The 19,678-nt window shown below is 37.3% G+C and overlaps 3 protein-coding genes across 3 annotated transcripts in view; 2 read left to right on the forward strand and 1 right to left on the reverse strand.

Annotated features, from left to right (window-relative positions):
• The window catches only part of LOC139130391 (dolichyl-phosphate beta-glucosyltransferase-like), a 32,562-nt gene extending 19,822 nt beyond the window's left edge, over window positions 1–12,740 (forward strand). Inside the window, exons 9-11 of the mRNA XM_070696196.1 lie at window positions 8,245–8,330; window positions 9,223–9,369; window positions 10,221–12,740. Coding sequence (XP_070552297.1) covers window positions 8,245–8,330; window positions 9,223–9,338 — 202 coding nt within the window. The 3' untranslated portion in view covers window positions 9,339–9,369; window positions 10,221–12,740. The remainder of the gene's footprint in view (window positions 1–8,244; window positions 8,331–9,222; window positions 9,370–10,220) is intronic.
• LOC139130381 (protocadherin Fat 4-like) overlaps window positions 1–19,678 on the forward strand; it is a 361,272-nt gene that overhangs the window by 299,264 nt on the left and 42,330 nt on the right. The window lies entirely within an intron of this gene.
• Window positions 1–19,678, reverse strand: part of LOC139130385 (NXPE family member 3-like) — a 353,637-nt gene that overhangs the window by 285,733 nt on the left and 48,226 nt on the right. The window lies entirely within an intron of this gene.

Genomic DNA, 19,678 nt, shown 5'->3' on the forward strand with positions numbered 1-19,678 from the left:
TTGGAATTAAAAAGGCGTGCAGAATCACAACACACAGCACAGACATGGTAAGCTGGTACTTTTACTGACAATGTTGTTGGTCCTCAGACTGTCAGGAACCAACCAGGAAGATGAAAGGTAAAAAAAACACTGTCTATCTGTGTGTTCTATAAAATGAAGGCAATGCCATCAATAATAAGTGAAAAAGTGAAAGAAATTACCACCAATTACAGAAGAATGACGACACGGAGATCGACTTGATAGTCTGTTCAAACAAGGAAAAAGCTAGCACAGACCATACAAAAGATATCGTGACCAATCTATGAACCCATTATCATCCATATGGACTTTTCAACCCTGTAGTAGGTGACATTTATAGATAAAGTCACATTTTTTATGAAGTTGTCACAAAAGAGATAACAGCCTCATACTGGTATTTGCTGCACTCCCAGGTTTTCAAAGCCAGAGTATTATACTCTGAATACTATATTGCATGAAAATTAAATTGGTCAGTATGTGATTTCTGTGCCTTGAGCAGGAAACTGAGTTTTTTGCCGATACACAAAATCATCTTCACACCATACAATGTTGTAGAACATAATCTCTCCTCTCTAGTTACCTCAAACACTGGCTGTATAGAGACAGCTCAGCAGACATTCTGAAACCAAGAATCAACCATGCCTCCATACATGTGTCAGTATTGGAACATAGGTACTCGATATATCAATGGTTAGGTTAATAAAAGGCCTGTGTGGACATTTAGCTATCTCTATATAGGAATTGAACATATTCCATACACCAATTTACAAATCTCTCTTCCATCTTTCAACACCAAACCAAACCCCCCCCCCCCCATTCTGCTACACTCCTTTCTCATGTCAAACCACACAAGGCAACCAAGTGATGCTGAGGGTGACAATGCCATCCATGAATGCGGCTCAAAAAATAGGCCATTTGTAGATGTGCCATTTTGTTGTATCCACTAGCAACAGAAAGTGACAAATTCAAGGTCTGCTGGTACTCCATAGATATGTCCGAGTTCCAATAAAATACTCTCTTAATGAAAAAATGACACCCCCAAGTGATAACCATTCTGTTGGATACTTCACGTACCATGTGTGACTGCTATATTTTCTCTGCATGAAATGAAAACTGGGGATTTTTTACGTTTTAGATCTTTATTCAAATACGCATGTGATTCTCTCCGATGTGTTTTATGATGATCCATTAAAGGTCACACATAAATTGCTGTAACACCGCCGTATCAAAAACTTTCTCCAGTTTCAATCAATTTTTCAAAAGCCGCAATACCCGAATTCATGCATTATGAACCACGTTTCCATTAAATGACAGCGTAACCTTCAAGGCTCTGAGTCATCGCTGTTACTCGTACAGGTTCAGCCTGACCTCAGAGGTGTTTTTCGCTCTTACTTTTGAACATGTTTGGAGCCATTTGTCTCGATCTGTTCACTGAGGAGTATGACAGCCAGACCTGTCGGCAACAAAGACTTTAACCATTCCCTCAACACAATCTGCAGTCTGGTTTTCATGGTGCATGAAGTCTCCCCTGAAACAAAATTTGTATGCTGGAAGTAAAATTTGTCTCATCAAGTGGTAAATCAAGGCTGTGTTTAAATGTTCACGTCTGAAATGTACAGCATTTATCCATAATGTATGTGGCTGACCATACTTTTAGCTATAATAAATTGATGCTAGTGTTTTTCAACCTCTTTAGATATTTTCACACCAAAACTCCTGCTCCATGCAGTCCTCATGTACATGAAGATATTCCGGTATATGACAAGACTATCGTGTAAAACAGATGAGAAAAAACCTCATCCTGGTTCCATTGTATGCACTGTCACTCACTGACTCTGTGCAACCAATAATTTGTTCACATTCCAGTCTTTCAAAGAGTTTGGGTTTGTGCATGTTATCATTTTTGCAAACTTTTTCATTGCACATTAATCATTGATATTAATGGAGAGAAAAAATTTGAATTTTTTGTGGTCTCAGAGATCGCTGTTATATTCTAGCCATGCACCATCAGAATCTGAAGAACATATACATTTTGTTTGCAATTGAGAATTTTTTTACTCAAATTTCCCCCAGGAATCAGCTTTGCCGGGAAACCATGGAAGTGTGCAACCAGGGAATTCTGTAAAAACTAACAATCACACTTGCAATATGGTATCAGACCGATCTTCTCCCTGGAAAATTAAGTTTTGTGCCACGTACGTTGTGACAACCAATCACCAAATCAGAGTAATATCTTCACAGGCTACTGTGTAGTCAAATAATTGCGGTTGTGTGGATCGGTGTTGTCAGTGAAAAATAGCCCGGAGTCTCTAACATGACAGATTTTCCTTTGATAAGATGCAGTATGGTTTCACAGACGGCGCTTGCAAATCCATCAATACTGTACTGCAACCGAGTCTCAAAGAAAAGCGGGAAACCACAAAAGTGGCAGATTTGCCTCTCAGCTACAATACACTGGGTTTCTGTACAAACTGGATATTATATCTTCTGGGGGTCTCACTCAGTGTTCCGTGAAATGGTGAAAGAAAATACAGCAGAACTGGTGCCTCTGCAAGGCTGGTAACCCAGAGAATCTCAACACAAAGTTCAGATAACTTTCACAGACTTTGTTCTAAGCATCTGATTTTTTGAGAAAAAATAGCATCTGATGATTAGAAATGATTGCCAAGATTTGGTCATTGACTTGTAAAATGCTAATATTTCATCCAACCTCTGAGATATTGCCAAACTAAACCTGCTTCTCCATACACGCTTATTGTGTACTGAAAGTTCAGGTATATGATGGCAACATCATGTAAAAAAGATGGGAAACAACCTCATCATTGTTCCATTGTGGACACTGTTACTCACTCTGTACTATCTATGCTTTTGTAAACATGGCAATTTTGAAAAGCTTTGGTTTGGGCATCTGCACTTTTGTCAAACTTTGCATTTCAAACTTTAAAAACCTTCCTGTGTCAGAGATTTCATGGAGACAAATCATGCAGGTCAAAGGTGACAGTAATTTTGTGGTCTTTTAAAGAAATATTCATACATTTTGTCCTCGAGGCTTAACCATCTGTGACATGATTATATGATATGAATATTTTATGAAATGTCGATGCCCAATCAGTGGCAGCTGTTGAGAATATCAGAGCATCTGTTGTTGCTGTTCAGCCAATGAAATCATTTGGGGTTATTTTCTCAAACTTTCACTTCAGCCATTCTATGAAAATCAAATATCTGCAACTTCAGGAATGTACCTTGTCAAGCAGATGGGCCTCACACTTTGTTCAGAATTGGTATTTCATGCACCTATACCCAGGGATATGTTATCCACTCATTCTACCATTCTGTCTGTCCACTCCTCTTTCGCAAGACTGAAAACAAACTGATAACAGTCTCCAGAGAAGATCTTACATTCCTTGATTTCAATAGTGAGGCATCGCTAGATCCCCAAGTAAAGAATCATTTCATCCCTTGTTAAAAAATTTGAATTTTCAGGTGCCATGGATAACAGTCTTACTGACAATAAGTCTACTCTCAGTACATCTGTATACTCGTTACACATGCACATATGTATGCTTTATGATAAACCACGGTGGAGCAAAATTTTGGAACTGTTGACAGAAGTCCAAGATTCCCCCAACATGCATTGCATTCAGCTGATTGTGCTGAGCTAATGGGTGAAGCAAGCTCTGCAAGTGTTGTGTCAGACCGTGGGCATGTTTTACTTTAAATCATGCATATTCCTGATTCGAGTATACAGAAATCAAAATGTTTTTCAAAAGATTTCAAAATTCAGTTTGAAACAAGACAATCAAGATGAGAATTAAATAAGTCCAAATGAGGGTTAGCATCACTGTCACAGCACCACATCAAAAGACATGTTCCCTAGAGCCAGCGTTCAGATAAGTGGAATATATAGTTAAGACTAATGTATTTTTTTTTCAAAAATTTTCGTCAATCATCACAGAAACCTCACCCAAAACGAGTACAAGAACAACAGTATAAATTCTAAACATGGCACGCTTGTAAAACATCAATACATCGCAAACCTGAAGGGCAAGGAACTACTGAAGACACAAATATGATTTTTAAGAAAAACATTTCAGAATGAGTCATTTTCTGAGTGCACCTTGCAGCAAAGTAGACAAAAAATGTCGACATGAATTATTCACGTTGGCTATCCTTCGAAGTAGTGATAAAATGTAAATATAAAAAGGGCAGTTAAATGATTAGCCTGGAGTTACCAGCGGTATTTTTCCTGAGATATTAAAGTTTCATGGCTGCGTGGTCGGTGACTGGAGGGAAAATGTGATATCCGGGGAGACCTCGCCCTTTTTACTGTCTTTGCAGTTCATGTTTGAACAGCACTGTTCTGTTTTTTGTAAGATATGTTCACAGTGTTCTGTATTCCATTGAAGGCAGTATTAACCTGTTCACCCTCAATTCCCAGTAAACTTAACCTGTTCACCCCCGATCCCCAATAAACTGGTCCACATTCACCATTGATAACAATAGGTTTGGGCCAAACCATGGCGATGAAAGGGTTAAAGACAATAAACGTTGCTTGGATTCCCTGTCCTGAATTCTCTCATGGGTATACTGAAGCAACCAGGGGAATAGCACTAATGTCAGCAGTGTTCCTAAGTCATTCTCAAACATTTCCCCTGACTTCCGAAAACCCGTTCTAATGTCTTTAATCATATTTTTTTTTCTATTTTTCTGCTTATACTTCAGTACATCATCAACAGAAATGTTTTTCAGTCCATGAAATGTTCAGCTTTCTGTACATCGTAGATGTAGCACTATTTGAAAATGCCATGAGAAATTTTGCTATATCATATCTGCCATCTGCTGAAAAAAAATGTCAGTTTACTATGACCAAGTACTTATTACTGCAAAAATACCAAAAAATATCATATTGACATGAGATAAACGTGTCAAAGTTGAAAGTTTACATTGGTAAAACCATGGTCTATCCATTTTTTTTACTAAGAATCTGCGTAAAATTTATCTAGATCAACAGATGTTTTGTCACTCACATATAGTCAGTTTTTTTTCTTGAACTTGACAGAATGAACAACAATTCAAGAACGCCAGTGCAGAATTTTTTTCAGCACATTTAAATATCCTCATTAGAAACTAGATACTTTGTGCTGTGTGTTCATAATTTTATGTATCTCATTACCTGAGAGGGGGAAGCGCAAACTGCTGTCCTATGGAGCACTTAGTATAAGGCTTGAGAACAAAGAAACTGGAAAATATTGGATGTTTTGTGGACCATATTGTGAAATCTGTCTGCCCTGCAGCAGTGCATGCAGCTATAGCTCTGCATGTGTCACATCTTGTCAAAACACAGATTTGTGCAGTTTGTGACCGCAAAGTGAAGCTGACGCACAAAGTTGACGCATCGATGGCTGTTAGCGGTGATTTCTCCATTGCTTTCCTTCCATTATTGATAAATTTCCTCAAATTTTGCAGCTAGCCTTGTCTGTCGTCAAATATTGTCAGAGGGAATTGCATTTTGGTGTTGAACTATTTATTATCATGGAAATCAAACCAATATTTATAGGCAGCATATTTATCCAATTTGTGATTAAATTTTGCATATTAAAAGAAGAAAAGATTTTAGTATTGTAAACTTCGTAACATTCATTGAAAGCTGCAATTGTGTTTAAGAAGTATGTGCATGTATGCATAGGTGTATGCATTTTTATGTACGTTTTTAATGGAAGAAAAATAATGTCGACAGGGCTAATGATATTTGCAGTTTACCACTCTGTGCCAGCAATATTCAAACATCATTACCGTTTTAAAAACAGTGTACTTTCCTGACAAATTTACCCTTTGAGCGCCAAAGTCAATTTTTGTCACCTTTAGAAAATAGACTCCAGTCAATTTTTTTTCAGATTTTTGTCAAAATTTTGATAAAAAACTGTAGCCAATGAAAAGTGATGTACATTTGATCCAAAATGATCAAAATTTTACAGAAAAATTCATAAAATTGTTGCACCAAAATTTTGGTGGGAACAATGACAGTACTCAAAGGGTTAACAGGGTTTAGTTCGTTACAATTCTCACAGTTCTGAAACAGCTGCTTATTTGTCTGGCAGGTTTTTTTTGTTTCTGACAAATCCTTCAGGCCTTTTTACTATAGATTTTTCTTTTCCCAAGATTTTGACAAAAAAGAAAACATTGTCACTCAACGGCAGCTGTCATCTTGAGAAAATGCACATAGGAAGTCGTGCACTGCCTGACAACATACTGCACAAAAACTCACGTCTTGGTCAATAATGTTGGATTCAGGAAGTTTCAGCCGTACGCCGTGCATCTAAATTGCCAAACTTGATCAAGTCAGACAATATATCAATGACAGTTGTGTACTTTTCCAAATAAATTACAAAAGATGCTTCTCTTTGATAGGATGTGATAAATTCACATTTTAATAATGTCAGTGGAAAGAGAGCATAATTCCAATCATATGTGCACTATTCAAAATTTTTATCACAACAGACCTACAGTAATTATGAAAATGTTATAATATTACAATAAATTTATAATAATTTTTTTTACTGAATTGTTTAACATAATGAACAGTACATGAGCCATAATAATCATCATCATTATTAAAAACAATTTGATCAAAAATACGCCTGGGAAAATAAGTTAAGCCCCCCAACTCAGAGTCTTACATGTGTTTCAGTGCATCTGAGGTAGATCACCTGATTAAAGAGTGTCTCCTGAGGGCATAGCAATATGTCTGTCTTATCAGACCATCTCTCCACTGCAAACAAGCACAACAGGCAGAATATTGAGTGTTCAAAACTTTGTTTGCAGCACACTGTGTGCTCAACAAATGAGTGGTTGCAAAGTGTTGTGAAGTGTAATTGTCTATTTGCATTGTTTCATGTCATCCACTTTTATCAAAAATAAACATTCAGTTATGCCATCCTGTCTTTTTTGTCTTTTTTTTTAAATTAAAAAAAAATGGTTCCTGTCTTTATTGGCATAGATAACACTGTGGGCACAAACACTAACATATGACATATGTGAAACATATTTCTTTGTTCTTTTATTTTTGTGGTTTCACAATTTCATTATTCAGAATCACATCTTCCCTTGTAACCCTTAGTTATTTCATTAGGTCAGACCTGTACTGAAGGAAAGGCCCTATGGGTCCCCCTCCCCCCCCCCCCCCCCCCCCCCCAGTTTTTTGTGGCAGCCCGCATCTGCGCAATGATTGATGCTCATATTGGCTTCCAAATGCGTCTCTCTTTGAAAATTAATTACAACCACAGAGCAAGCCACAAACCTCACTTCTCTTTGTCAGAATTTCCCACAGCCTTTGCTCTGGCTTGTTCACAAGAGTTGAACACTAGTTTTCGACAGAAATCTGTATATTAGGGTAGAATGTGCCTCGAAAGTGAAAGACTTAAAATTTTGCTCAAACTTTCCTCAAAGAAACTTGCAACCATTCTCTTACCAAATCAACAGTAAAAATTGGGGGGTCACCGTGGAAAGTTTGGAACTAGAGAAACAGATTACCCAACATTTTGTGATATTTGAAATTCAAAATGGCTGCCATCCCTGTGTTAACTCTATGGGGGAAAAATAAAATTTCGGATTTTTCGAAAAGTAAGATGATGAAAGTTTTTCGTTCTCCAAGAGCTTTAAAATGACCCCCACAAGTGGTAGATTAGAAAAGAGCTGCAGAAATTTGAGAGTCCAAATATCTGTCCCCGAGGCACTTTCTACCTTAAAATCTTCAATCATCATGAAAATTTGACAAGTTTCATTTCAAAAGGTGAAAGATAATTTCATGTCAAAACTACCAAAGAAATTTGGCATGTTGAATTGTAATTTGTCAGTTCCAAATTGTGTTCAAACAGCACCTTTTGATATGAAAATAATATATTTACAAATTTGAAAGCTTGCCCAGGACACTGATTGATTTTATCCTTGTTGATTTTGAAATCCCACGTCACTGAATCCAGGCCCAAGTCTCAACACTGCAACTGATATCATCTAGAATTAAAGTATACAAATATGTAAAGCCGACATTTTGTTGGTATAAAGTATTGCCGTGGAAACCTTTGTTCATCTCTTTCTCACGATCACTTTTCTAAGCAGCTTTCCTAAAAACCTAATCTCACCTTCCAGAAAACTACCCTGACTCCTAGACACTGAACACATTTTCTTATGTAGGTGCGTGATGTGTGTCTCTCTCTGTATCTCTTACAGGGCATTTGATGTTGAGCTTTTGTACATAGCCCAGAGATTACGAATTCCCATCGCGGAAGTTGCTGTTAATTGGACTGAGATTGATGGTAGGTAGTTTACACCAATTGATGGAACAGTTGTATCAGGAAATTGACTTTGGTTCAAGAGACCCAGTACAGTAGTTTGTCTGGGTTTTTATGTTTTGTTTGTTTTTCAACCGACAGACTATTCATGCACTGTCCACAGTGTACACACGTGTGAGTTCTTATTGTTTTTGTTTGTCATCAAAATAGGTGCTTTTGTTATGTAAAAGTTTTGTTTTCTTTATCTTAATTTTTAAAGACTAACTTACCAAAAACCAGAAAAGAAAACAAAAAGTGTTTTGTCATCACACATAGCAAAAGTGGGGCGAAATCTGCCCATCAAATTTCAGTAAAATTCACATAGATAATGTGAATTGTATGTATTATCTATGACAATGACCAAGCATGCACTTAATCCTAAAACACCCTTGATTGTGATATAGGTCACGACAACATAGGGCAATTAATAATTGCTTGGTTCCACACTTTACAATTTCCAATTCACACCTGCAGCAACTTCTAATCACAGCGCTTTTCACAAAATCTTTATTCAGAAGCTTCCGAAAGCTCTACCCCTGATGCCCATGAAAGTTTTACACGCTTTTGCTTATCTTGAATTCCTTTCCACAGGGTAGATTGTGTGTGTGGCACTAGTCACGTGCATTAACGTATCAACAACAATTGGAAGGGAGAGTCATTCAGTTTTGTTGATTGAAAAGATCACCAATATTGACAGAACAAAATGGCCAGTGTATTGTTTTCCAATCAATTTGTGAAAAATATGTTGATTTCCTTGAAAAAAGGATGCATCTTTGGTGAATTGTCAGTGTGAACGAAGTCAAAGAGTGATAGAGAAATATATTTTTCTACACAAAATAATCATTTTACCCTCTATAATGTGCTCTACCCCCAACAGGTTCCAAAATGACTCCAGTGTGGAGTTGGCTTCAGATGGGAAGAGATCTGATATTTATACGACTGCATTATGTCTTTGGTATCTGGAAGATTGACAAAACAATTAAGTCAGAGTAGATGGGAGGATTTTCTGATTGTAGTACTTCAGGTATGACACAAGTTCAGATCACAAAAACCTCTGTTGCTCTTCATTATATTACCATGTCCTGCCCGTTGCATTTTGATTGGTCGAGCTGAACCACGTGACTGACCACAAATACATAGTAATGGTTTGTTTACAAGCCCGTGAATATGAATAATAAGATTAACAACTCAAAGTATCGTAACTTTACAGCTCAAACATAAATCATAATCAATCACAAAATAAAATGGAGCACTTGTAGGTCAAGTTGAGATACTTTCTTCTGAAAAGATCTCCGGATTTGTCAATTTTTACAGCGCACATGACAGTGCGTCGCGTATTGCTCAGTTTCTGGGGCCCAGTTGTCGTTCGCTCCTGAAATTTTCGAAAATTTTGACGGTTTTCTTGGGTTCGCTGATAATATAATGGAAATAACAGACTCCGCTCTGACCATAACGTTTATTTGTGGGCGCGGGCTCAAGCAAAGCCAAATTAACGGGCTCGGCAAGCCTTGCCCGTTAATTTTTGGCTTTCCTCTCACCCTTGCCCACAAATAAACGTTCATGGTCAGTGCGTCGCCCGTTATTTCTATAATAATAGTTGCTCTAATATGAATTTTGTATAAGACGATGCTGGGAGTTGGAAATTCTAAATCCTGTTCACATAACATCTGACTCCTCCTGATGGGAAATCAGTCCCCTGATTGGGTACTCACAAAGTCATCATTTCACGTCAGCCAATCAGAATTAGCCTTATGTAATTATCATATTTTTGATGAACAGCAATTTCATTCCATTCATAAATCTTACAATAAAAGAACTGCCAGAATTCTAAAAAACAACATCTTTAATATTCAGTTTTTATTTTTTTGATTTCAGATCACCTCACAAGCATTAATCAACAGGGTTTCTATCAAAAACACTGTAAAGACAATACATAGCCTTTCAACCGTCATTTTCTGATGTGTTTTCATTTTCCACTGTTTTTTCATTTTATCTTGACAATTTGAAATTGTCAGAGTACTGGACTTTCTGATAATGAAATATTGATGACTCAATTTTTAATTAATAGTTTTTGTTTGGCCTGTGTACTTTTTTCAAATTTCATATTTTTCACAATCTGAAATACTTTTGTATGGCCAAGTTAGTGCAGTCAAGATTACTTCCATGTATTATCATAAGGCAAATGATTTTCAAAATGTTAGAAGTTTCAAAAAGCATTGCTGGCTCAGCTGCTCAATACATCTGGTTTACCAACTTGACAGACTCAAGGTATGCAGTGTTTTGTTGTCAATGATAAAAAATGTGAATCTTTGTCGGCAGTGAAAGTAACTCTGAAAGATTCAGATTTTCACCCAGCATGCATTGTCATGACCTATGACCTTCCTACCCTTTTCAAAATATTGCACTATAAAATAAATCAGTATACTCTGTCAATTTCACTTTTATTACGTAAATCCAAACCTCATCCAATTGACCGTAAAAGCGGTATTAGCAGTCTAAGTAACTATTATGTCATTGTGCTTTGTAAGGTCACAGTTTCTTTTGATTTTCTGAACGCTGAATCTGCCACTTTGTTAGTGAAAAATAATGTAAATGCAATGATTTTATGTTTATGTACATGTACTGTAATACTGACATGTTTGGGTTTTTTATGTGTCCTTGGCATTCATCAATTCAGCAGCAAAACTGAAAGCCATGATGCAATGAATTTCAATAAATTGTTAAGAGTAAATCTAAGCAATGGCTTGATGTATTCATACTTTATGGATTTGGATTCTGGAACTCGGTTTTTTTTTAGTGTCTACAGTGAAATGTATCTTTGTCTAAATTTGACTCATGCTATTACGAAAAAATGATATTTTTCTATCAAAACTTCATTTTAAGTAGATATATATTTTTTGTTCAGTCTTGAGATTTTGTCAGATTTTCAAGTTCTTTGCTGTTCTTCAAAAAGGAAATGATAAGAAATGAGAAATGGTAAGCTAATAAGGCAAACATTTCCATACAATCTTTTAGGTACAGTTAGGTTCCTGTATAAACACTCCCATAGTGAACTCCAATTTTGATTTTTTTTGTTTGTTTTTTATTCACTTGTTTCTCTGTTACATTTTTGACTGGCATATATGTGTTCTACATCTTTATAAAAATCAGAGGAACCCTGTTTAACTTTCTCCTATGCAGCAACTCTTGATTGTTGTAAATGAGCTCTTTGTACTGAACATGTATTTCCTGTAAAATAACTCACTTCAGTGGAGATCAATTTTTCAAATTGTCGTTGTGATCAAAGTGTGACTTTTCAACGTTTAATCATGGAATGAAAAATATACATATGCAAAGCTGAAGCTTTCATGTGATCCGTACTTGACCTTAAATCCATAAATCTATGGATTAACTGAAAGTCTTAATATTTACTGTGATATTAAATTATTTAGACGGTTGCTGCACTTCAAGATGGAATCTGCAGCAACAAGGGCAACCAAGATAAATGCTGTGAAAACCTCACAGATGTGTTAAAATGAAGTAATCCCACCAGTCAAGCCGTGTATTTTACATTTGCTGTCATTTAAATCAGGGTTTGTGTGACTTTTAGTCTGACGCTCTGTGTTTATTTCACCACAGATAACACTGATGCATTAATGCATGAATTTTTAACATTTCTAAGGTTAATTAAGGTAGTATGCGCCTTGAAAGTGAAAGACTTAGCCTTTGGCTCAAACTTTTCTCATTGAAACTTTCAACCATTCCCGTACTAAATCAGAACTAAAAATCTTAGGTCACCATGTATTTTTGGTACTAGAGAAACAAATTACCTAATATTTACCGATATTTGAAATTCAAAATGGCCGCAATTCCTGTGTTAACTCTATGGGAAAAAATAAAACTTTCAATTTTCAAAAAAAAATGAGACAGTGAAATTACTTCTTACTCCAAGAGCTTTAAAAAGAGTTGCAAAAGTTTGAGAGTCCAAATATCTGTCTCCGAGGCGCATTCTACCTTCATGTGTAAGCCAGGGCAGTGCCCCCTGGACACTGCCCACTCAGTAGCCTGGGTTAGGGATAGGGTTACGGTATGTGTCTGACTGGTAATGTCCAGGGGGTGGCTGTCCTAAAACCCATGGTAAGGGTTAACACTGTCACCTTATCTCCCTTTACATTGGTCAAACTATACAGCAGAAGAAATAAATGTGATGGTCAAAGGTTGAACTCTGTCTCTGACAAAACTTTGTCCTTCATTTGTTCCATGGGTTATCACTGATTATTATTATTGCCCTTTGAATTTGATGTCTAAACATCTCCCAGGGAAACATGTTTAGTATTGTTCACAATGACATATATCACTTTGCCAGTAGTGCAAAAAAGCATGATTTTGAGCAATAAAGACTGATGGGAAACCAAATGTTTTTGTGTATTTCATTTTCGCTGCATAAAATACATGAATTATGCGACCAGACTTTAATCTGTCCAGCAGAGACACCTTTTTGAAACACACAAAATGTTCTGAGTAGACAGTTGTCTTTGAAACACAAGTTTTACAACTTGTGACATATGGCGTCAAAGTATTAAAAGACAGGTATCCTGACTTTGGCTAGTAGATTGTCTATCAGGAGAGGTTTCACCGTGAGTGTTGTCAAAAGAAGTCACCTCAGTGTGTTTATGCCCTACGCTTGTAGATATTTTCTCTCACGATCCCAAATAGTGCAATTTTAGTGACATGGTATTCTTGTTCTATGAGCTAAAACTTTCCGTATATGTTCCAGTATTTTTGTTCGAATTCTGCCCGTATTTTTGTTCGAATTCTGCCCGTAAACTAAAGATTGTAGATTACTCCCCAAATCATGTCAGAATGCTAGAAGATTGACTTTGTGTGTTATGGCCGATGCTATTGTGCGAAATAGCGTGGGCTAAAGAAGTCATTTGTCAACTATAACATTGCATATAATACCAAAGGTATGATTTTCACACCCGGTGGTGTCACTGTCGGGGGAAATGGGTATCCATGCGTGTTCCTAAAATCACGGGGAAGGGGTGTTTCTTTATTCCCTATCCAAGGATCCGTGAAATCGAGGAAAAGAGGTACTTTTTCCAAAAACCTAGCCTAAGAAAGGTTTGAAATATCCCCGGCAAATACCTATCAGACACTCAAACTTCACCAAAAGTTTCATTGTGCGTTTCCTATGCTTTGATCTGGTTTAAAACCGTGACTCGAAATCTAATGAATTTCATGAGTTTGACTCCTATTCTAAAGTTAACAGTTTCAGATTCCGATGTGTTAATATATGTGAAAACAATATCATAATTCAGCATTGACCTGACTCTAATATTACGTCTCCCTCTCCTGGATTTTGTAAGTAAGGGGGTATTTTTTGGTCGTTTTTCTCCCATATTTCTCAAAATACGCGAAAAATAAAGAAAATATTTCATGTTACAGCTATTGTCTCTTGAAGCAATGCAGATACCGTGAATGAATCATAATAATTTGAATCCAGTTATGTAATTAAATTCTCATCAAATTTTACATTTTGGCATATCTAATTGGCATAATGGCAAATAATCCTCACTTCAGAAAAAAAAACCCATAAAAATGAGATGTATTTATTTTAACTAGGTCAGATGTATTTTCCTAGCTACATCATCCCCAGAGGTGACCACATTGTGCGATATTGCGCTATTTGCTCATTTTCACAGGGCGAGGAATTTGATATCAGCACTCTGCATCATCAATCATCGGAACGCTGACATCTTTCTGCTTTTGGAATTAATACAAGTACAGAATTGTAATGATGTCAAAATAATGAAGTGCTGTTCTTGAAAAAAGTGAAAACGGTCCCTGGAGATATCTGTTCAGTCGCTTCAGGCATAGAGTATCGCAGCCAGCTCAGCGTACAGGCTACGGCGCGCCAAATGTTTCAAAAATATTTATCGATTCAGTGCAAAAATAAACTGTCTTTCTCAATTGATATAAAAATTCGGTCTCATTAGGAAGGAAATAAGTAAGAAAAGTATAATTAAAAAAAAAAAAGACAGAAATGTCATTTAATACTTCATTTTAACTTGAGAAAAAATCTTTAAAGCGTAATTAGGAAATAAACAATTTTCAACGATTTGAAAAAGTTATACATCCATACTTATCAACATATATACACGTATTATAGTTCGCGTAAAAGGTGCAATGAGTGCTGATTTCACAAAAAAAAAAGAAAAATATGTTATACAGTGGTACGTCCACAAAATTCACAAGAAAATCACTAAAAATCACTACTACCACTCGGAAAAAATAGTACAAAAAATAAAAATGTGAACCACATACAGAAAATCATTATAAAAGAATCAGACAAAAAAAGTCGTGCATACATAAAATTATTTATGTACTTAAGAAAATTAAAAAGCACTACGTCTCATAATAAACGTATTATAGATAATCAAAATATAATATGAATCACCAGCCGCTTTGACAGTAAAGAGAGAAAATCGGAGAAAAAATTCGGCAGTGATGGCTCTAGACAAAAGTGGATCTCATCTACAAAAAATAAATAAAATAAAATCGAAAAAAAAAAAAAAACGCCATGAACAGAGATACAAAAAAATGCGTGGGCCTGTGGAAAGAAAAAAACAAATGAGGACTCGCTACAGCAAAAAAAAAAAAAAAGAAAAAAAGAAAAAAAAAGAAAAAAAAAGAGCACTCACCACAGAAAAAAAAACAAGCCCGAAATTACAATTATTTTATTCAAAAAACTCATGGTTCACGTTTCCTTCGATCGATGAATCCCCAACAGCGGGGAATCCGATCACCACATACTCCAATGTTTGACGAAATATTAATTGAGCATTTCAGTGATAACGTGACATCTTGAAACCTAGCTCTGTTTGGCTGGGCCCTGCTCTACTTGAAACCATACTTGATGAAATGAAGTGGGCAATATCACCTAAAGAACGTCCAAGTTAACAGTGATAGTTCCAGAGAGTCAAGTTAACTGAGCCAATTTCAGACAGTCCACAGGTCGGATCACGAGCGAGACGTACAATCCATGACCCTTCATAGCAACACTGCGAACATATCGATGCCTTAGGTGCGGTATGGCAGGGAGCCCACTGCAGGTCTTCCACCGAGCCGCACTGTCATCGCCGTTTGGCCCACATGATTTCTACACAGTTTTATACGTGTGGTTCGATACATCGGGTTCAAATACCATGATAATTAACCACCTCGTTGTTTGGTAATTCCTCGTCTATCCTCAAAGATCACCCAAATCATGATAAAATGAATAGTTTTGAAGAAATCTGCCGCGTGTTGAGAGAACGTCCATCGTTTTCCGTGTTCAACAAGACGAGCAACGCAACTGTACAAGCCTTACGACTACGAGTATGGCGCGAGTGTCCAGCCTTCGCAACGCCAGACACTCTCACTATACTCGCAGGGCTAGACTGGCACATGTACACGACATGTCGATCCCAATTGCAGAAATCTTTATATCCACACAGTCCAATATATGGAGCTACAATATTTGTGCAGTAGCCTATACATAGCTCTGGGTGGCAGGGCTGTGAGTTACCGGCGTTATACGGCCTGGCCGTATAACGCCGGTAACTCACAGCCTAGCCCTGCCACCCAGAGCTAATTTAAACGGAGTGTTTCAGCCCGAGTATTTTTGCCTTTGCCACACTCCGTTTAGAGGCTAAACCCACGGGATACGTGTGTGGTTCGATACATAGCGGCCGCTGCTAGCTCTGCATGGCAGCCGGCAGGGCTGTGTGTTACCGGCGTTATACGGGAGGCCGTGTCACGCCGGTAACACACAGCCCTGTCATGCAGAACGAGGCCGCTGCGCGCTGCCTGGTATGCAATTTTACTATGCATACCCACACGGCGGCCACTGTGTATTGAACCACACGTAACCGTGGGCTAGCGGCTAACCATTGTTTTGTTGGGGTTTGGGCACAGACTGTCTATGGTTTGGGAGAGGCGGCCCTACACTTTACAGCGAGGGGATCGCTGGTTGCGGGCGTGTAGGCCTACAGTACAAGTGACGGGACCGCCGGCCGCTGGCTTACCATCTCGAGTGTACATTTGAGCGAGGGGACCGCTGGCAGCCCACGAACCACCACAAGTGTTTTGTCAACTTTTAACCAAAACTGGTAACTGTTTAATATAGAATGCATTGGGACGTGTCGGTAACGTGGACGTCCATGAGATGATATTGAAGACTAGGAGATGAGAGTTATCGCTGAAATACCCCAAATATCTTGTCCACAACATCCGAGTGTGATAATCCAAAACCCTCTGGCATTAAACTGTAACAATCATGACGTTGACAATTCTTCAATTTTCATGTTGGGCTTTTTCTGCGGGGTGTCCCACTCTGTTTTCTTTTCTCGAATGGGCCTCTTTTTTTTCTACTGAGTTTTTTTTTTTTTTTTTTTTTTTTTTGGTAACCTCTTTTTTTTTTTTTTTTTGTAACCTCGCTTTGGTTTTTTTTCTAAGCTGACCTCGTTTTGGTTTCTTTACAGCCTCAACGCCGGCGCGATCTCGGTCGACTTTTCAATTGTGATTCTCTTTCTTTTTTTAGTCAGACCTGATGGTGATTCGTTTTGTTTTTTGGTAGTAGTGCAAGTACTATTTGTGGTTTTGTTTTTAATCATTTCAATATTTTTTGTGTGTGAGCTTAATTTTTTTTCGTTTTTCCCTTATAATCAGCATTCATTGCACCTTTATATCAAATACACGTGTAAGTGTACGTCAATAAGTATGGGAGTGTGGTATTTCCAAATTTTTGCAAACAGTTTATCTTATCATTACGGTTTTACAATTAAGCATTACATAACATTCTGCCCTTTTTTGCAATAATACTTTTCTCGTTTATTTTCTTCCGTAATTCCATCGAATTTTTATTCCAATCGAGTAAGATGGTTGCACGTCATTTTTATCTGAACAGACACATTCAAATATTTAATGACACATATTTTCAAATGAGTGCTATTTTTATGAAAATGTACATTAATAAAATGCAATGATATGGACGAAAGAACTTTTTTCTTTATTATTAACACACGTTTAAGACTTTTTTTTAGAAAGAAAATTTGACAGTTTATTTTTACTCTATGATGATAAATATTTTTGAAACATTTGGCGCGCCGTAGTACAGGCATTGTATATCATGTGCCATGTGATAGACTTCATGAATTCTAATGAGACAATCATTATTTCACAGTGGGCAAAAATGTATGTATGTATGTATGTATGTATGTATGTATGTATGTATGTAATAGTGTGTGTATAATTGTATAATTGTATGACATCGCAATTTCAATTAGTTTAACCGATTATTTGCACATCAGTAGCGTGAAATTTTGTCACTTGTTCTGAAAGCAGGTAATATAGTATGATTAAAATTTAGCTGTTTGCATTTTCAAACTTTGACTGATAGCAATAGTTGAGATTAATACACGATCAGACATCCTAGATGACAGTCAGGTGCGGCCAACGAAGCAGTTCGTGCAAAAGGATGTTGTGCCCAGTTTTTCAGCGGGTTGGTACATTTAAAAATAATCACTGGGCGGGAAGAAAAAATCACTTTTTTTACGGTGGGTAGGGAAGAAATTACATTTTTTACAGGGAGGGAGAAAATTTCTGACTGACGTTGGTGCCGGAAAATAGCTAAAGAGATGGGAATGCTTGGTTGATAGAACTTCAGTAGCGGGTGTAGTGGAGAAATTACGATAGACAGCCTCCGAAGAACCGGGTCAGCTAGACCCGTTTGCCGTGTAACAGTGAAATATAATAAATTACTGTTCGTTTGTACATGACGTGGGGATTTAGAGAACTTTCCGTTTTCACCTGTCAATTGAACATCAATTGTGACTTTTTTCCACAAAGCCAAGCTGCTACAAAGTCAAGGAAGCAGGAAGGAAGATTTCGGGAACATTATTCCGTCGGGAAGTTAGAAGCAAGACGAAATGAAACGATATGTAAAGAAAATACACACACTTTCTGCTCCATGAAAATCCGGAATGGAACGATTGTGAAACTAACCTCGCAAAATGAAGAAACTTTGACCTACAAAAATATATTATTTTTCAGCGAGAGGAAGAGCGAGCAGTGTTGTCTCAGCTTAATTATGCCATCAAACCATATTATTTTAATTGTCAAGCCGAACACCCATGTGACGGCATTGCTATTCTACCATGTCAGCTGCGTGTAGCTTTACCCACTACTGCGAACGACGTTTTCAATAATATAGACTGGATTGGTAACAACTTTAGAAAGCTGTTTTTCGGGTAAACGCTGATCACATGCAAATGTTTGCAGGCCCTGGGGAAGAGGGCACATGCCATATTCGTCTAGACTGTTTCAATCCATTTCTTGGAAAGGTGTCAGGAGACACCAGTCTATGGTGAACTAATTTTAAAACTGCATTGACGGGCATAAACGATGATTTACTAATGGGTCTACATACTTGTCCTCGACGTTATATTCAAGTTTACAGCACCTAAACTTAACACAGGTAAAGCTGTATGTTGTGCATGGAACCCGAAGTTGCATGGTATCTTGTACATGAATGCATTCTTTCACGAACCCTGGAAAGAATTCGGTGTCTGAATATCTCAATATCCACAATGTCAGTTGACAACGGAAAAATGGCGAAAGCCAAGAGCTACTGCCCATTTCCATTTCCATGCACAGATCACTGTCACCAATACAGCCTCACCATCGTTCACTTACGTCCCGAGTCACGTGATTTCCCCTGTGATTTCATGGAACTGCGTATTATTCCTTCGGTGAACTGTGGCTTATCTTTTTGATACATGATACGCCTCCAGGGAATTGTCTTCATATATTCCATATTCCACACGTGCGCCACGCTTTCACTTTTATTGAGGATTAACGAGCACAGATGAACGTAATTCTTCTTCTTATTTCGATTTCAGTTTTCGTTTCGTGACGGCGGACAAAATATGCCGACGTTTGATGCGTTGCCAGTTTAAGTGGAAAGACTGAACGATATCGTAGGCAGGAGAGGGGACAGATAGCACGTGTATTCATCGATTTGGTTTATTTATTTATTTATCTATTTATTCAAACCTTTATTGAGCGACCGAGTTACTATACAGTAATTTTCATCGGGGCTCATTTAGAAAAAAGTCTACTACAGATCACAAAAATACGTACAAGAGTGGAGTAACTACAGGGGGATTTTCCTTTTGATATAGTCTTTCAAGTTATATTAATGAGGTATATAGATTAGTACTTTGTTTGATATCTATAGATATTTCTATTTCTCTGCGTTAAATCACTGATACGTATATCGTTTTAGTATTTAATGAAGTCAGAGAGCACCA

This window comes from Ptychodera flava, chromosome 4 (assembly GCF_041260155.1).
Source record: "Ptychodera flava strain L36383 chromosome 4, AS_Pfla_20210202, whole genome shotgun sequence".
Classification (NCBI taxonomy): Eukaryota; Metazoa; Hemichordata; class Enteropneusta; family Ptychoderidae; genus Ptychodera; species Ptychodera flava.